We start from the raw sequence: 16,644 nt of genomic DNA, 5'->3' as shown, positions 1-16,644 counted from the left end.
TTGACCATAGAATCGAAACCAAAATATTTTCTGAATTTGAGCACCTGTCTTCTTAAGACATAAAGGCCTATCAATTTAATTTAATTCTGCTTCCTCCCTTCAAGAATTACATGAGTTCAGCTGGAATTCAAATGACCAGCAGAATAATAAAAGACCGTGCATTTTTAGCATACGTTAAGTCCACACATTGAGAAACTAAGCTATGCTATACAGTTTCCAGCATGGCACTTCACTCTCTAGATAGTGGTCTGTCCAAATTATACTTTGCTTTCATACAACGTCATTTCAGTACCAACTACAAACAGCTTTTACTGCAAGACAGATGGGGAGACAATACTACAGAACTTAAACTATTTGTACAGGGAAACAAATTACTCCTTCAGGCATTTCATCCATCAGTCAGAAACACTTCAAAAAGAGCATTTCTTTGTTTTATTTTGTAGAGTAAATATGAAAAGAGGAATGGACAGTGTTGATTAACCTGAAGACTGCTATTATGCAAACCACAAACACTACTATCAAGTAATAAGATTGGTTATCTTTCTGACAGAACGCTATTTCAGTAATTTATGCAAGAGCGCTTTCCAGAAAAGTCAGAGCAGAAAATAATAAGCTCCAACCTACATACAAGAGTAATTTGATGAAACCCACAGTTTTTCAGACTTATGAGTCTGGATTGAAAAATAAACTACCAGAAAAACTAGGTAAACATAGAAATGTGATTCTTTTAAAAACCACATTTCACATTCAATCTGTGTGTGGTGGTACACAAAACTGTAAAGCATGTGGTTAAATCCTAAGCCCCTTCTGACATTCCAGTTCAAATAAAGTTTTAAAACTACAAATTTACTATTTTGAGCTAATTTTAGTTGCCCATCTTTATAATTCAGAGTATTAATGCATGATTTTAAGAGGTAACTAGCAGAGAAATCTTAGTACTCACCTGAAAAGAAACTGAGTATGTGTAAGCAATTTTTACTTCTCCACTAGCCTTATTACTTATATCCATAGGTACTCCTGAGCAATCGGGGTTGTCTGGATTAGTGTGCTTGTAACTGCAGGAAGAAAACACACAAAATGAAAGCTGTTTCACTAAAAACACTCTTAAGAAAGAATTCTTTCATCTTACAAAAGCATATCAAGCATTCTTCCCCTAAATATAGAAATTGTTCTTAGTGTCTCATAAATTTCAGAACTCATAAGGAAGATATCATAAGCTCAGGACTTTTTGAAACTTGAACTTTTTAAACAAGAGTTGTCTCTTCTAAATTGAAAAATATAGAGAGCACAGTCTCTAAAGCAGCGTGCCAAAAATGAAACAGGTCTGAGCACTGCTAAGAACTTCAAAACACTCAAAAAGTTACAACACCAGAATTACTAGCTTCTGTCAGAAAAAAATACTTTCAATTGAACCAACAATGCAACAAGTTCAGTTATACCATGAAAAGAAAAACAACATGCTAAGAAATAATAAAAGACATCAATTTTGCAAAAGCCACATAAGACACCAGAAAAAGTGATGAGTGTATCTGTGAAATCATTCTATTCAAATCCTGATTGCTGAAGACATGAAACGCTGCACTCCAATTATGCTTCCATCAGGCACTGGTGGAGTATCCGATACAAGACAGAATGTCCCCCAGTTGGAAAATGAGGGTTCTACATGCACTACACACACTCCACATCCCACCAATACTTCCAGGTTTTATTTTATCTTTTCTTGGCCCAAAAAGGAAACAGTTCACCAAGATCCACTGGATTCAGAACAAAATCACATTAAAGTGTCCTACATTACATTACATCTAAGCTACAGGTCACATATCTGAAAAAATTTCTGACTAGTAGGAGGTCCCCAGATCAAAGCAAGTATCCTGGGATGGATTACTTTTTGATGACAAATTACTTCCAAATACTAACCTTTTTGGTTCGAGTTTAGCAGCAACTAGTCTTGCTCCTAGAGCTTCATTTTCCACAACATGGTAATATATTTTTATGTCAACATGGTTGAAAATATAAAAGGTATCTTTATCATGGAATTCTGACTGCAATGATAAAAGATGACGTTGAACAATCAAAAAGATAAAGACATCTAAAAGCCTTAGGCAGAAGCTTACATAACAGACTGCATACAGTTTTCTGTCAAGTTCTCCTACAGTATAAATGTGAGGTTCTGTGAATACAAAGACAGTGAAGTGCATCCTTGCATTAAAAAGACAAGCTAGAAAAGTTAATGCTAAGAACAGTCTACTACACTTGAAAAGTAGAAAAATGAACTTAAAGTATTTATAATATATATTTCTGTAACTGATGATGTCCTATTTTATTTAAGTAGCAAACTGAATAGATAACTGTGACAACTTAAACAGAACCTTCCAAGACAAACAACAAATAAAATGCAAATAAATGCTCTCTGTGACAGAACCACCTTGACCTTTGAAACCAAAGATGCACAGGGGTGAACTGCATGCAGCACCCAGGAACGTTGAATACAAACCTCAGGTGAAGGGAAACATTGCCTTCGAATTTAGTCAGTTAAAGAGGTTGTTAAATCACGACCTGTGATTTAACACAGTTGTGTCTACTGAAGCTCAATTAGTACCTCTTAAGGGTTCTATCCCCACCCTTTCCACCCTAATTATAAGAATAGTTTTATAAATGTTCTTCTACAGTCCTTCAGTTACCTCTTCAAAGCTTATTTTCTTTTTATTAAAAGCAAGTATTTAAATAAGTTTAAAAGAATATCGACAGATTACATATTTGATCATAAATTCATCCATTCATATAGAGCCTCTGAAACCAATTTATTATGGAGGCAAGGAAACAAAACTGGAAATTGCAGAAACTGTTGTCTTATGTAAGATCTGTTAAGTAAACTCAACCATTCTGAAAAAACCAAACTCTCTTTCAAGTTCTCAGTGATCTCTCCATGGAGGAGGTCTCAGATAATCTAAAGACCTCCTGGACTTTCTGTTGCATTCTTATCCCTTGCTTTCACTGCATTTATCTCAACCTCCACCACTTAATCCAATAGCTCTACCACAGGAGAATTTTGTTAATGCAGAAATCTTACATTATGCCTTCTTCCATTAGCCCCCAGTTTTAGGGAAGCAATCCTTAAAAAAGCATTAATTTCTGCACGGTTACAAACATACCTATATGCAAACCTGATACCATGAAAACAGTTCTATCCCACAAATATGTAAAGTCCAAGCCTTCAAATTTAACTTCTTTGGTAATGAAGGTGCCTTCCTTCACCTTTACTTGTGGAGATACCAAAACACTTACATGGTTTTGGGCCACATGGGTTCTTGAGATAGCAAGGACTCACCACAGAAACATACATAGGAGAAATGCCAGCCTTTAAATTAGTAAAAAGGGAATATTAAAAAATATATAATTGCATAAACATACGTTAATAACACAGGCATCTTTTGGACGGCCATCATCGGTAATGTAACAGCCAATAGGAAAACCAGGATTGCAGAACCTCTGGCCATCTTCCACATCGTAACACCAGGTCACAGGCATGTTGTCCACAATCCTGTAAATGGCAGAGTGACATCTGACAATTTTTCAAAATATACAGTGTAATGGAAACAACACCAGACTAACATTAATTAAACTTTGCTAACATTCATTATTGGTAAATTAACTCCAAGAATAATACTTCTTTCACATCTTAAACCCATGGAATTCCACTGATTGCCAATCCAATTTCCAAATGAGTTATGAGCATATAGCTCTGTTCACCAGACTTTTTTCTGAAGTCCCCTTACAGAAATAGCCCAGGCAGAAAACTCACCCACTCCAATGTCACAACAATCTAATATTTCATTATTTTGTCATTAAAAAATGGCCAAAATCATTACTAAACCAGCTAAAATTTATTTCAATTTTAAGACAAAAAACAAAATACCAAAAAAAAGCGTTCATCACATATTATTCATTCTCCAGCTTCCTCACTGCTTTTCCATTGCAAAATACACTTTTCATGGCACTCCTTAAACTTTTTTTCTTTTGCTATTCAAGTAAATTCCTGACCATTAACCTGAGTTGTAGGTACTCAAGAGTAAGGAATATTTTAACTAGTTGGTTTGCATGAGCAAAAAATTGTAAGGCACTGAGCAATTGGGGAAATACTTTCAAACCTGCTCCTTCTATATTACTGCCTCACAAGATTTATATTCATATTACAGAATCACAGAATATGCTGAGTTGGAAGAGATCCACAAGGTTCATCAAGTCCAACTCCTGGCCCTGCACAGGGCCATCCCCAAGAGTCACATCATGTGCCTGAGAGTATCATCCACATGCATCTTGAACTCTGTCAGCTTGGTGTTGTGACCACTTCCCTGAGGAGCCTGTTCCAGTGCCCAACCACCCTCCAGGTGAAAAATCTTTTTCTAATATTACCTAGAAGTCCTCAGCCCAGTGGGTTTACACTTCAGTTTCAATGAAAAATTTGTGGAGGAACCCCACACACCCATGAGGAGTTGCAGAAAATTGTAGGACAATAAGACACAAACAATATCCAACATGCTACAAACAGTACAAATGTCAAAACAAAAATAAACTTTTAAATGTAGATAAAGATACCCAACCTAGTATCCTGTCCTTTTGTAAAAGGAGCTACTAAAAAACCCCAAACCTGTTCCTTTATGTTATGAAGTGTTTTAACTACCTGAAAGCTAAATCCCCAAAGTAAGTCACACAAAGACTTAAAATTCAGTATCTGCATACATTAATTGCCCAAGGTATGTTTTTAAAGGTATATTAATAAACTTCACACATGAAGACATGAAACAACTGCTAGTTTTTGTGTATCACTAAGCCAAAAAAAGGACATCCCACCAAGAATTAACACTACGGATTCTTTTGTAAAACTTACCATGCTACTTAATATCTTTACAACCACTCATCAGTATAACCACTAGGCTGTTAATGTTAACAGCTACCTCATAATACCTTGATATGTCTGAATACCTAATTAAACACAGGAATTATGACTGTAGACAACATGAACAAAGAACTATTTAGTCTGTTGCATACTGGAACAGTCTCTAAAGTAGCACTACTTTTTAAAGCGCCTCAACAGATGCAGGTAGAGTGGTACCTGCTGCCGTTGTTCACATAATAGAGATCTCCATCATCCCTACCATTATTTGGCTTATACTGACACAATAAAAAAGGTGAAGATGCCCTACAAAAAGAGAGTTTCCAGATTCTCGGAGATTCCAAAGACTATCACAGCCATAAGCAGTGGCAGTACCAACCAGTTCCTAACTTCACCATGCTACTACAGGGTACAATTAAGGTGCTAATTAGGAGCCATTCCAGATGCAGATTGATTACATTTGGACCATACTGTATGAGGTTCAACACGGCAAAGTGCTTGGGTCCTGCACCTGGGTCACAGCAACCCGAGGCAGTCCTACAGGCTGGGGGTAGAGTGGCTGGAGAGCAGCCTGGTGGAAAAGGACCTGGGGGTGCTGTTTGACAGTGGCTGAACATAAAACAGCAGTGTGCCCAGGTGACCATAAAGGCCAATGGCATCCCAGCCCTGTATCAGAAATAGTGTGGCCAGCAGGACTAAGGCAGTAATTCTTCCCCTGTACTTGGCACTGGTGAGGCCACACCTTGAATCCTGCGTCCAGTTCTGGGCCCCTCACTACAACAAAGACACTGAAGTGCTGCAGTGTGTCCAGAGAAGGACAATGGAGTTGGTGAAGGGTCTGGAGCATAGGCTTAGGAGGAGCAGCTGAGAGAACTGGGGGTGTTTAATCTGGAGAAAAGAAGACTCAGGGGAGACCTTATACCTCTATACAACTACCTGAAAGGATCTTCAAGGCAGGGTTGGTCTCTTCTCCCAAGTAACAAGCGACAGGACAAGAGGAAATTGCCTCAAGTTGTGCCACAGGAGGTTACACTGGCTATTAGGAAAAACTGCTTCACTGAAAGGGTGGTCAGGCATTGGAACAGGCTGCCCAGGGAAGTGCTAGAGTCATCAACCATGGAAGTATTTAAAAGACATATAGATGTGGTACTCTGGGACATGGTTTAGTGGTGTACTTGGCAGTGTTAGGTTAATGTTTGTATTGGGTTTGTGTGGCAAAATTTTAGTTGGCAGGGGGATGCAGAGGCAGGTTTCAGTGAGAAGCTGCTCGAAGCTTTCCCCATGTCTGACAGAGTCAGTGCCAGCCAGCTCCAGGATGGACCTGCCACTGGCCAAGGCTGAGTGGCAGCACCTCTGGGTTACCCTTAAGCAACTATGGCAGCACCTCTGGGAAACAGATTTAAGAAGGGGGAAAAAAACTGCAAGGGTCAACGCACCACACAACTGGGCTCAATGATCAGAGACTGATCAGACAATGATCAGAAAAGACTCAAAGGTCTTTTCCAACCTAAACAATTCTGTGACTGTATATTTGAAATTTTACTTCCATAATATATGCTAGAGAGAACTCCTGCTTCTGTTAGTTATTTTAATCTCACAATCAAAACCAGGTAAAACATTAATATATTGTAAGTAAATTTGGCTAGGGTAAAAGGCTTTCCCTTGCATCTTCTGCAGCAGACATACTGAGCTGCCTTCAAGCAGCAATGCTGGAACAAATTGATAGTTTAAGCAGCAAATCATTTTTCACAGTTAATCTTCAAATTTAAAATGACTTGAAGAGATTATATATGTGGAGCAAATATGCTATTCAACAGTGCTCTTATATGTCTCTCAAGAACATCTGGTGATGAACATTGTCAGCCAAGATATCAGCATAGCTGTTGAGTCCAATTCAGTCTGTCAATTCCTAATCTTATTAAGTGGCTTTTAAAACCTTAAAAGTACTTTGCACCATCTGTGTTCCCCAGGAATTTCATGATAAATTGAAGCTGGATAATAAACCTCTATTAAATCCTCGCTTATGCTACCTTGTTGATCCCTGTTCAACATACCTCTGTACCATACTCCTGGAGCATACATCATTATTCACAAAATCCAGCCACTGCCACTTTGTGAAGCTACGGCTAAGGAGGACTAAGAGCCATAAACAGGGATTTTTCATGTCACTGGTTCTAAAATTTTAGGGCAGTGGGCCTAGCAAAAAAAAAAAAATAAATAGTACAAATGCCATTAAAAGGACTAAGAATACAAGAAATACCCTAAATATCAAGGGAAGCTTTCACACTGAAAAACAGAACTAAACAGAAAAACTAACTTAAATCTCAACAGTCATATCAAGTTACCTATACTGGCTAAAAATACTACTTAAATATACTAAATATATCCGTAAACCAATTTAATCTATGGGGGAAAATACCCAAACAGTCTGAAGAATTTTCCGTGTGATTAGTTTTACAAAGTTCTGTTTCAGTTTCTATCAGCTTAAGCTATGGGTTTTCCTAAAAAGATTAATTTATTTCAAATATCACAGCTTTGGGAAACTATTTTTAATTTATAAACCAAGACATACACAAACTTTTAAAGCTGAAGCTTTAAGCCAGACCCACATGCATCACTAAAATTCAAAGTGGTGAAAATACTATAAATATACACAGTATTTAACAGCAATATAACCAAGCCCAGCATGTTTGAAGCTCTACTTATTTTAGCATAAGCCATTTACACTTCAAATCCCTGCAAAAGTAGCCGTACCTTTCAGGGTTTCTTTATTACTTCTTTGCTCACCTACCTGAACATATTGCTATTGCCTATGAACCCTTCTGACCTCATCTATCAACTTCCTACTAGACTAAGTTCAGGAGATTCCCAGAAATATTTACACTGGTGAGCCATAGTTTATCCCTACAGAGGGATATCCCATATCAGTTCCCAAGAGCAGTAGAAAATGCACTTGCTGCCTTTGCAGCATGGCTGGCTGTTACAAAATTGAAGAAACGGCATGTGACATTACAGAAAAGTTAATGACAGTGGCAACATTCAACATTTCACCTGCATTTTTACTAATATATCCAGATAGTTTTAATCTAATTAGATGAAGATTGAAATGCTTGTTCCAGAGAAGCAGGAAGCACTTATTTGGAATTAGGACATACCTATGGGCAACACTGGTTAATGATGCTTAATCATCATCAAGCTTAATTTTTGCATAATTGCAAAAACATGCCAGAGGAACTTATGCCCAAGTTGTTCCTTCTATCCCTGCACCTGAAGGCTGCTGTTGGCAGAGCGTACCAACACGCAATGCACTAAACAAACACCGACAGCATGGCTGGGTATTTCCAGTGTCACAAGGGATCCTGCGGGTAAACATTTCGCCGCTCTTGGATATGGGTGCAGAACGCATGGCTACATCCCAACTGAAAACCTCCAGGAGATTAAGCACACACACTCAGCCCTGCCCCACCCTTAATGACCATGGGAAGAGGAACTCAACGTCCAAGCAGAAACAGAGCCCCAGCGGGCTCCAAGGTGACTCAGATGGTTACAGAGGGACTCAGAGAATAGGAAAGGACCAAGTGTTTATGCATTCCTCAAGATGATTTCATTAATTGAATTTTCACTGGCCACTTTTCCCTTTCATATCCTAGAAGACAAACAAATGTTGCATAAAACTCTTTCAGAACCATTGATCCTGTTTCCTGGACACAGTATTTGAAGGGGAGTGCAAAGACTCTCAAGGAAAACAAAGACAACATAGCAACAGAATAAAAGTCCCTTAAGACTTTTCTATAGCTAAGGCAGGACTAACTTCTGCATTTACAGGTGCAAAGAAACAGCATTTTACAGTAAGCACAAAGCTTTGTGTTCGAAAACAGATTAATTTCCTTTATGCCTGGTGTTTATCCTCCAGGTAAAGGAAGTATTTTTATGAAGGCAACAAACAACAGCTGCAAAACCAGAAGGGGAATATATTCAGTGAAAACATTTAGTGTTAAATCTGTATTAACTTGCAAATAAAAAATTATAAACTAAATTAATTTATCACCAACATACTAGACTAACCAACCAATGAATTTTGATACCAACTTACCAATGGTGTTGATAATTCAGTAGCATGCTTTTTTTCAAAAAGTCTAATTTCTGTTTATCTTCTGGCTTTGTGGTATCATATGTTTTTGTACAAACAGATTTACACGTCTCCTTCTTGTTGAACGTGAACTAAGAAGAATGAAAGGCGTATAAGCAATAAGGTTGTAAAAAATTTTGTCTTATTTCAGTATTTAACAATTTCCCCTATGAATTTAATTGCCTACACCGTTATAATAAAAACACCTAACAAATTACCAAGAGTAGGTATATTAACCCTGCATAGGAGGTTTTTATATTGATGTGTGGTATAAACCCCTCCTGTGCTCATTGTAGAAGCCCTGCACCAAGAGAATCTTGTTACTGACTAAAACATGTTTTCTACCATGATTTACTCCTCACAGCAGCAGTGCTGTCACAGGCAGCTTCAATTGATAACTTTCTCTCCTACTTCTTGTAGGAGAGAACATGAGAGCTTCAGTCACCAGAAAAGACAGGCTGGCTAACACCATTTCTAATTCTTCCATTTTATGGATTCAGTATTTTCAGATATGGTTCCAAGAAATAGGAGTGCTGAGGAGCAGTAATCAGGTTTTGTCCAGTTCCAAAGAGAAAAGACAACCTCTGCACCATTTCAGCCTACAACTCCATGGTGCAAAGCACATAGTTACAGTTAAACTGAGAGGTTTCTATTATGTGGAATTTCAGATTTTGAAGGTCTTTCAGATAAACCTCTCCTGAAAATGTTCTCGGAAGATTCTTATCTCTTCTGGTTACATTTGAACATACACATTACCAAACACCCCAGGTCAGAGAACAAACCCTGTATGGAGACGGTTCTATCCTCTCTCCAAACAATACTTGGCCAAGGTTTTCAGAAGGACGTTTCTTTCCTTCTGCTTGACAAAAATCAAACCTGAATTAGAGAAAAGATACAAAAATTAATGACATATTCTCAGCCACAAATTATGTTCCCTAATCAGCACCTTCATCAGAAGTAAAGGAACTATACAGCCTTCCTTTAGACAACAGTTTCTTCCTTATACTGTAAAGCAAAGTGAAAATCACACTCGCGGTTTGAAAATAAACCAAACAAAACAGAACCAACAATCAAGTCTCAGAAACAGCTATTTCAGAATAGTGAACCATTAAAGTTTCCTTGAGTAATTAGAAGTTTCCTATTTGAATAGGGATTTTAGCCAAGATTTAAACCTTTATTACATAGAGATTCATGATGACTGTGAGAAAAAAGCGTGCAGGCCAGATTCTTGGGGCAGGCAGGGGAGGTGATAATACACAGACAACAAGCACTGTTAAACGGGTTGTTGCAGTTTTATTCACCAAAACATTTAATAGCACATCCTCTAAGTTTTTCCAGTCTATTTTTAAGTATATAATATTTGTGTTCACTAAAGTATAGATATAATCGGTGTTTAATCTCTTCAGTATTAACAGTCAAAATATTCTTTGAAGCAAAATCTTTACATACTTGTACCAGGCACTGATACATTCTGTTTGCTCCTATGACGTGTATCAAGAAAACATTTAACACCTCATTAAGATAACTGATGGGATGTTCGCACCTCATTACCACTTTAACTCATCTGGCTATAGGCTACTAAAGACAGCAGTAATACTTTGATCTACAAAATGACAACTAATACAGAAAAGTGAACAGTATATATCAATATATATATACACACACATTTTAATCTTAAATTACACTCAAGCAAAGTACATTCAACCTACATGAAGGCCTATGAATCCATGTACTACTTCTGAAGTAAGAGCAAAGACAACTAAGAAGAAGGAAGCAATGTAATGACGTTAATAATTCAGTAGCATACTTTTTTCAAAGTCTAATTTCTGTTTACCCTTATTAACACTCACTGATATTTCTATTTATGCCAACTTAAGTTAACAAAATAAATAGACATCCCTCAGAGGCAAATGACTGTAGCAAGACATAGATAACACTTTTAGATAAATTAAATCCATATTTTGCAATAACTGACAACTAAAACGACACAAACAGAATAATATACTTACGCGGTGTATTCATAGGGAAGGACAGACTCTACAGAGTCAAGCCTGTTCACAAACAGCTCGATTCCAGACTGAAAGAGTAGAGACAATCAGCAGTTATATTAAAGCACTCCTTCAATTCTCAGGGATATATAAAAATAGATCTGTTTGAATAAGATAAAAGGAAAGCTAAAATTTGAGACGTGTAATTGTACATCTTGGAAGTGTAATGAACTATATCTGCTGAGAGCATAAGTAAAACCATCACAAAAGCAGTGACCACGTGACAAAACCACTTTGGGCTAACAACCATTCCAACTACAAGACAGCAAGAAATCATGCACAAAAATAATACAGTTAGCACAGTTGCCAGTGTTTTATGTACCAAGTTAGAGCTATATTAGTCATCACCACAACTTTTGTGTAATAAAAGTCTGAAAAGAACATGAATAAAAGCACAGACAAGATCACTGCTTCTTCCTATAATTAAGGTACTCTGCAATTTTATCTATGTAGTAGATAATTTTATCTGTTTTCCAGCTGAAAAATGACCTATGAGAATTTAAACAATCTTTTCAGATTGATACACAACTTTATGTTTCAACAGAAGATCTTTCCAAAGAGAACACAAAGATTTAACTTCTTATAAAAGGTTTTCAGTAACTCTACCAACTCTTGAGGAAGAACCTGAAATTCAGTCTGCTCTGGTTTCTGACTACTTTGGCCTATACACATTAATTACAGGTGGGGAAGCCTGCTACCTCTTGGTCTCAAAATCCCTTCCCTTATTCTAGCCCCACAGTCCCAATGCATTTTAAGTGTTTATCTTACACTGGTTTTGGCAGTTATCTGCTTGCACAGTAAACCAGTTCAACTGGCTAAAACAGCAAAAGACTTACCCCAAAAAAGTTTAAAGAACAGTTCTTAGCAGCACAGCAAGTCCTCATATCAGCTGGGATAGCTAATTTTCTTCCTAGTAGCTGCTACAGGGCTGTGTTTTAGAATCAGTATGAGCATAATGTTGCTAACACACTGATGTTTTAGTTGTGGCTAAGTAGTGCTTACCCAGGGTAGTCAGGGACTTTGCAGTTTCTCATGCTCTGCCATAAAGGAAGTGCACAAGAAGCCAGGAGGAAGAATGGCCAGGAAAAGCTGACCTGCACTGGCCAAAGGGCTGTTCCATACCATAGAACATCACGCTCAATATATAAAATGGGGGGAGTTGGACAGGAGCCACTGATCTCTGCTCAGTCAGGCATCGGTCAGTGGGTGGTCAGCAACTGTGCATCACTTGTTTCTCTTGGGTTTTATTCCTCTCCCTCTCTGTCTTTCACCTTTTCATTAATTATTGCTATTATTATGGATATTGTTATAATTAGTATTATTAGTATATTTTATATTGTTTCAATTATTAAACTCTACTTATTTCAACCCACAAGTTTTTACTTTTTTTCCCCCAATTCTCCTCATCCCACCAGGGGCAGTGGGGAGTGAAACAGCAGCTGTGTAGTTCTTAGTTGCCAGCTGGGGTTAAACCAGAACACAAGTTGACCTGTCTTACTATGAAATCAAGAGCTGAAGAGCAAAAGGAACATGAGTGCCCTCAAGAACAAGACTTCTCCCTTTCAACAGAAAGTCATCTATTTTCTCACCAACAGGAGAGCTTTTTGGCCCTATGAAAATTCACTCAAGTTTAGACAAACCAAGAAATTCTGGAGGAAAGCAAAAGAAAAAATAAAGATGGAATTGTTCTCCTCTGTGCAGCTCAGATACTTCAGTCAGGTATTGTATTTTACCAATATACCTTAGCTGTTCTTGTGCAAGTCAGGATGCAGCTCTGTGAGAGGTAGGCAGCTGTGAGCTCTTAGGTTGACCCACTATATATAAAGACACACCTTACGGCTCCTCTTTCTCCCCCTCTGAGCCATGCAGACCTGCTGCTCACCTCTGGGTAGTGCACACTTGGCATAATTCTGTGAGCCATGTCAACTTCCTAGTGCTGCAAAGAGCTGGACTGGCAAAATGCTGGATACTTTCCTGACATGTTAGTAAGCTCAAAAAAGGATATAACAAGTACCACAGCTGGGTCAGCGCAGAGGGCAGGAACACATTGCCCAGGGGAAGACAGGAATGAAATCTCTCACTGCCAGCAGCAGGGAATTAGACTGCCTCAGCTGGTCACAGAACCATGGCCTCAGATTAGCTGTTTTTCATTGGAGAGGATTTACCTGAATGCTCCAATTTTTCATAAGAAGTGTGTGCATTCCTGCAGATTAGCATCTTTGGTAAACAGTTTCCCATACAACAGCAAGTAACCTTTGGAGCCATAAGTATTTTTTTGAACTGAGTAAGGATTCCTAATCTTCAGGCAAGAATTAATATTTCAGCCTGCACAAATCACATTCCATTTCTGATGATATCCCAATCAAAACCATGAAAAGTAGCCAAATTGAGTTTGCCCAAGCAGATTAGCAGGCAACTTGAAAGAAGGGAGAAAAGTCATGAGTCTCATCACTCTTGTGCTGCTACCTACAAGCTCCATTAACAGCATCCCATCCCTTCTCACCAACACAGGACAGGAGATCCACAGGGATCATAACAGACAAAGAGTATCATTTAGAGATCTGGTATGTGGATTTAAGTCCTCAAGGCAGAGAAAAATTCACTACTATTACTGACATTGCAATCAACAGTGACAACTGCAAGAACTCCGTGAGAACATGTGAAAAAAGACGGCTGTCCAGGAAAGCTCAGTTTTAGTCACTTACATAAATATTATGATATAGCAATTACGTGACCACATATTGTTTCTCCTCACCAGACTGCATTCCTTTGCAGACTACACGGAGAGAACTGGATGTGAAGAGTGATTTAGACTTCTCCATATGCCTATGTTTCGCTTAGTGTGTAAATTGATAAGAGGTGGCCAATTTTTGCAATATTACACCTGTTGGGGTGCTCAGCTGCCCACTGATGGCACATTTACATTTATCAAGTACCTCAATTCCCATTTATTAAATGATAAATTCTCAGGGGGCCAATATTTTGTGCGCATTATATGAGGAATAAAAATGCAAAGACATCTGAGAAAGGTCACCCAATATGTGACTCAGGCTGGTTACAAAAGACAGTAGGCACTTTGGTTCACCTGACTTAAAAAAAATAAATCTATCTTCTACAAGCTTAAGACAGGAATAATCCAAACATAGCAATGTTTTTCGAGGATGTTGTGAAAAAATACAAACTGCAGCCTGAAAGTCTTAGCCTGTATTTGAAGAAAAAACATTCCTTAAGGGGGTACTGCAACACTATGATAGGTCACCCAGGGAGGACATGGATGGATGTTTCCAAGGCTGGCTTAAACAAAGGTAAAGAGGAGCAGACCTAGTGTTTACAACAGTTGTGCTTCAAGCATGAGGCTGCAATATGTGACCTCCCGAGGTCCCACCATTTCTGTGGTCCTATAAAAGAACGTCCATAGAATGTTTTACTACGACAACCAAAGCACCTTCATTACATCTTTGGCTTATTACCTGCTCTGTTGATTCAGGATAGCAAATGAATAAAGTCAGCACATTTACCAAAAGCATACAGTTTAAAAAGGCTCGTATTCTGGAGAATCATAGACCAGTGGTTCATGTATTGCAGGAGCTGAGAGCTCAGAAAGGGCAAGACAGCCACTTTCCACAGCAGTAAGACCATGGATCATTAAATTGACAGGTCTTGAACTTTGTCATTCAAGTATTAAAACACAGTCTGGTGTAATCTCCATCACAGCAGCAGAAAAAACTTCAAAAGGTGCCCCAAAGAAGCAAAGACTATTTTAAGTAGAGACCCCTGACCCACCGACATCCACCAATGAAGTTATTTGGTTATGTGAACTTTGCCTCACTTTTGTGGGTATAAAACCAAGTTTAAGCTTCACTTGAGACTCTGAGGCCTAGAAGCCCCTACCCTTGAGGTTCTGACCGTCCGGAAGACAGAGCAAGGGAAGTGTCACTGGATGCTCACTCTGGTTTGCTGTCTGCCCGCAGCCACCAGCTGAGCTGCTCGGTCCTGCCAAGAATCACACACCCCCGGCACGACCCTCCTTACTTGCTGCAGCTTTCCTACAAGGGCCCGAGAGATGAACGGCCGAGGCTTCCTTCCTACTTCCCCACCGTGGCCGTAACTCACAGGGTGAGCCGACAGCTCTCTCCTTCCCTCGGAGGGACCACGAGCACTTCCCAGCAGGGCCGGACCCTGAACCAGGAGTCAGGACGGCAGCTCTACCACGCCCCCGGGTCCTCTGTCTCATGAATTTCCTTTTCAATGAGCAACGGCCATAAACTAAAACACAAGAAGTTTCATCTCAACATGAGGAAGAACTGCTTTGCACTGACGGTGGCAGAGCACTGGAACAGGCTGCCCAGGGGGGTCGCGGACTCTCCCTCTCTGGAGACATTCCAAGCCCATCTGGACACGTTCCAGTGTCACCTGCTCTCGGTGACCCTGCCTGGGCGGGGAGGGTTGGGTGATCTCCAGAGGTCTCTCCCATCCCGAACTATCCTGTGAGCACAGCGGGAGTGGACCGCGCTCCGAGCCCCCGCAGCCCCGGCGCCGCCGGGAGCCCCGGGGCGGCCCCGCGGGGCGGCTGCGAACGCTGCGGGGAGAACCCGCCAGGCAGCCCCCGTGCGGGGGGACAACACCCGGGCCGGGCCGTGCCGCGCCCCGGGGGCCTCCGCTCGGCGCCCCCCGGGCTCACCTTGCACTCGGGCTTCTCCTTGCCGGCCTCGCAGAAGTTGACGGGCGCCAGGCCGGGCAGGTAGAAGGCGTCGGCGGGCGCGGCGGCGGCGGCGAGCAGTGCGGCGGTGAGGAGGAGCGGCGGCAGGGCCATGGCGGGCCGTGCCCGGCGGTGCTGAGCCCGGCGGTGCTGGGCGCCAGCGGGGCCGCGCCTCTCCTCTCCCTCTCTCTCCCCCCGCACGCGCCCGCCCGCCCTGACGCGGCCGCGCCGCTTCCGGCTTCCCCCGCGCGCGCGCGCGCGAGACACGTCGTCACCCTCGGCGCGCGGGGCCGCCCGACGGAGCGGCGGGGGGGGCGGGGCCGGCGCGCGCCGTCCCTTCCGGGGCGTGGCGGCCCCCGTTGCCATGGCAGCGCGGCGCCATCCCGGCGGGAGCACCCCGGGAGCATGGGGTGCCGGGAATGTGTAAGCAGCAGCTTCCCGGCACGACGAGGGAGCTGATCCTGCCCCCTCTGCTCAGCCCTGGTGAGGCCACACCCGGAGTGCACTGTCCAGCTCTGGTCTCCTCAGTGCAAGAGAGACATGGAGCCCCTGGAGCGGGTCCTGTGGAGGGCAACAAAAATGATGAGGGGACTGGAGACAGGGGACGGGGATAGGCTGAGAGAGCAGGGCCTGCTCAGCCTTGAGAAGAGACGACTGAGAGGGGACCTCACACTGTCTCTAAGTATCTGAAGGGAGGGTGCCAAGAGGATGGACCTAGGCTCTTCTCGGTGGTGCCAAGCAATGGCACAAGAGGCAGTGGGCAGCAACTGATGCACAAGAAGTTCTATGTGAATATGAGAAAGAATGTCTTTATTGTGTGGGTGATTGAACACTGGATGAACAGATTGCCCAGGGAGATTGTGGAGTCTCCTCC

The 16,644-nt window shown here is 41.1% G+C and overlaps 1 protein-coding gene across 2 annotated transcripts in view; it reads right to left on the bottom strand.

Moving 5' to 3' along the window:
- TM9SF2 (transmembrane 9 superfamily member 2) overlaps window positions 1-15,959 on the bottom strand; it is a 28,112-nt gene extending 12,153 nt beyond the window's left edge. Inside the window, exons 1-7 of one of the 2 annotated variants that reach the window (XM_050333908.1) lie at window positions 15,753-15,959; window positions 11,033-11,100; window positions 9,806-9,899; window positions 8,988-9,115; window positions 3,412-3,541; window positions 1,918-2,042; window positions 944-1,055 (exon numbers count right to left, since the gene is read on the bottom strand). In XM_050333908.1, coding sequence (XP_050189865.1) covers window positions 944-1,055; window positions 1,918-2,042; window positions 3,412-3,541; window positions 8,988-9,115; window positions 9,806-9,899; window positions 11,033-11,100; window positions 15,753-15,884 — 789 coding nt within the window. In that variant the 5' untranslated portion in view covers window positions 15,885-15,959. Of the gene's footprint in view, window positions 1-943; window positions 1,056-1,917; window positions 2,043-3,411; window positions 3,563-6,948; window positions 6,975-8,987; window positions 9,116-9,805; window positions 9,900-11,032; window positions 11,101-15,752 lie in introns of those variants that run through there. The other variant, XM_050333909.1, reaches the window with a different exon arrangement.
- Window positions 15,960-16,644: the final 685 nt, after the last annotated feature.

The sequence above is a fragment of the Myiozetetes cayanensis genome, unplaced genomic scaffold, assembly GCF_022539395.1.
Source record: "Myiozetetes cayanensis isolate MyiCay16 unplaced genomic scaffold, myiCay2020 scf5-8, whole genome shotgun sequence".
NCBI lineage: Eukaryota > Metazoa > Chordata > Aves > Passeriformes > Tyrannidae > Myiozetetes > Myiozetetes cayanensis.
The sequence above is the reverse complement of the archived record's forward strand: the minus strand, read 5'-3'. Positions and strand labels throughout refer to the sequence as shown.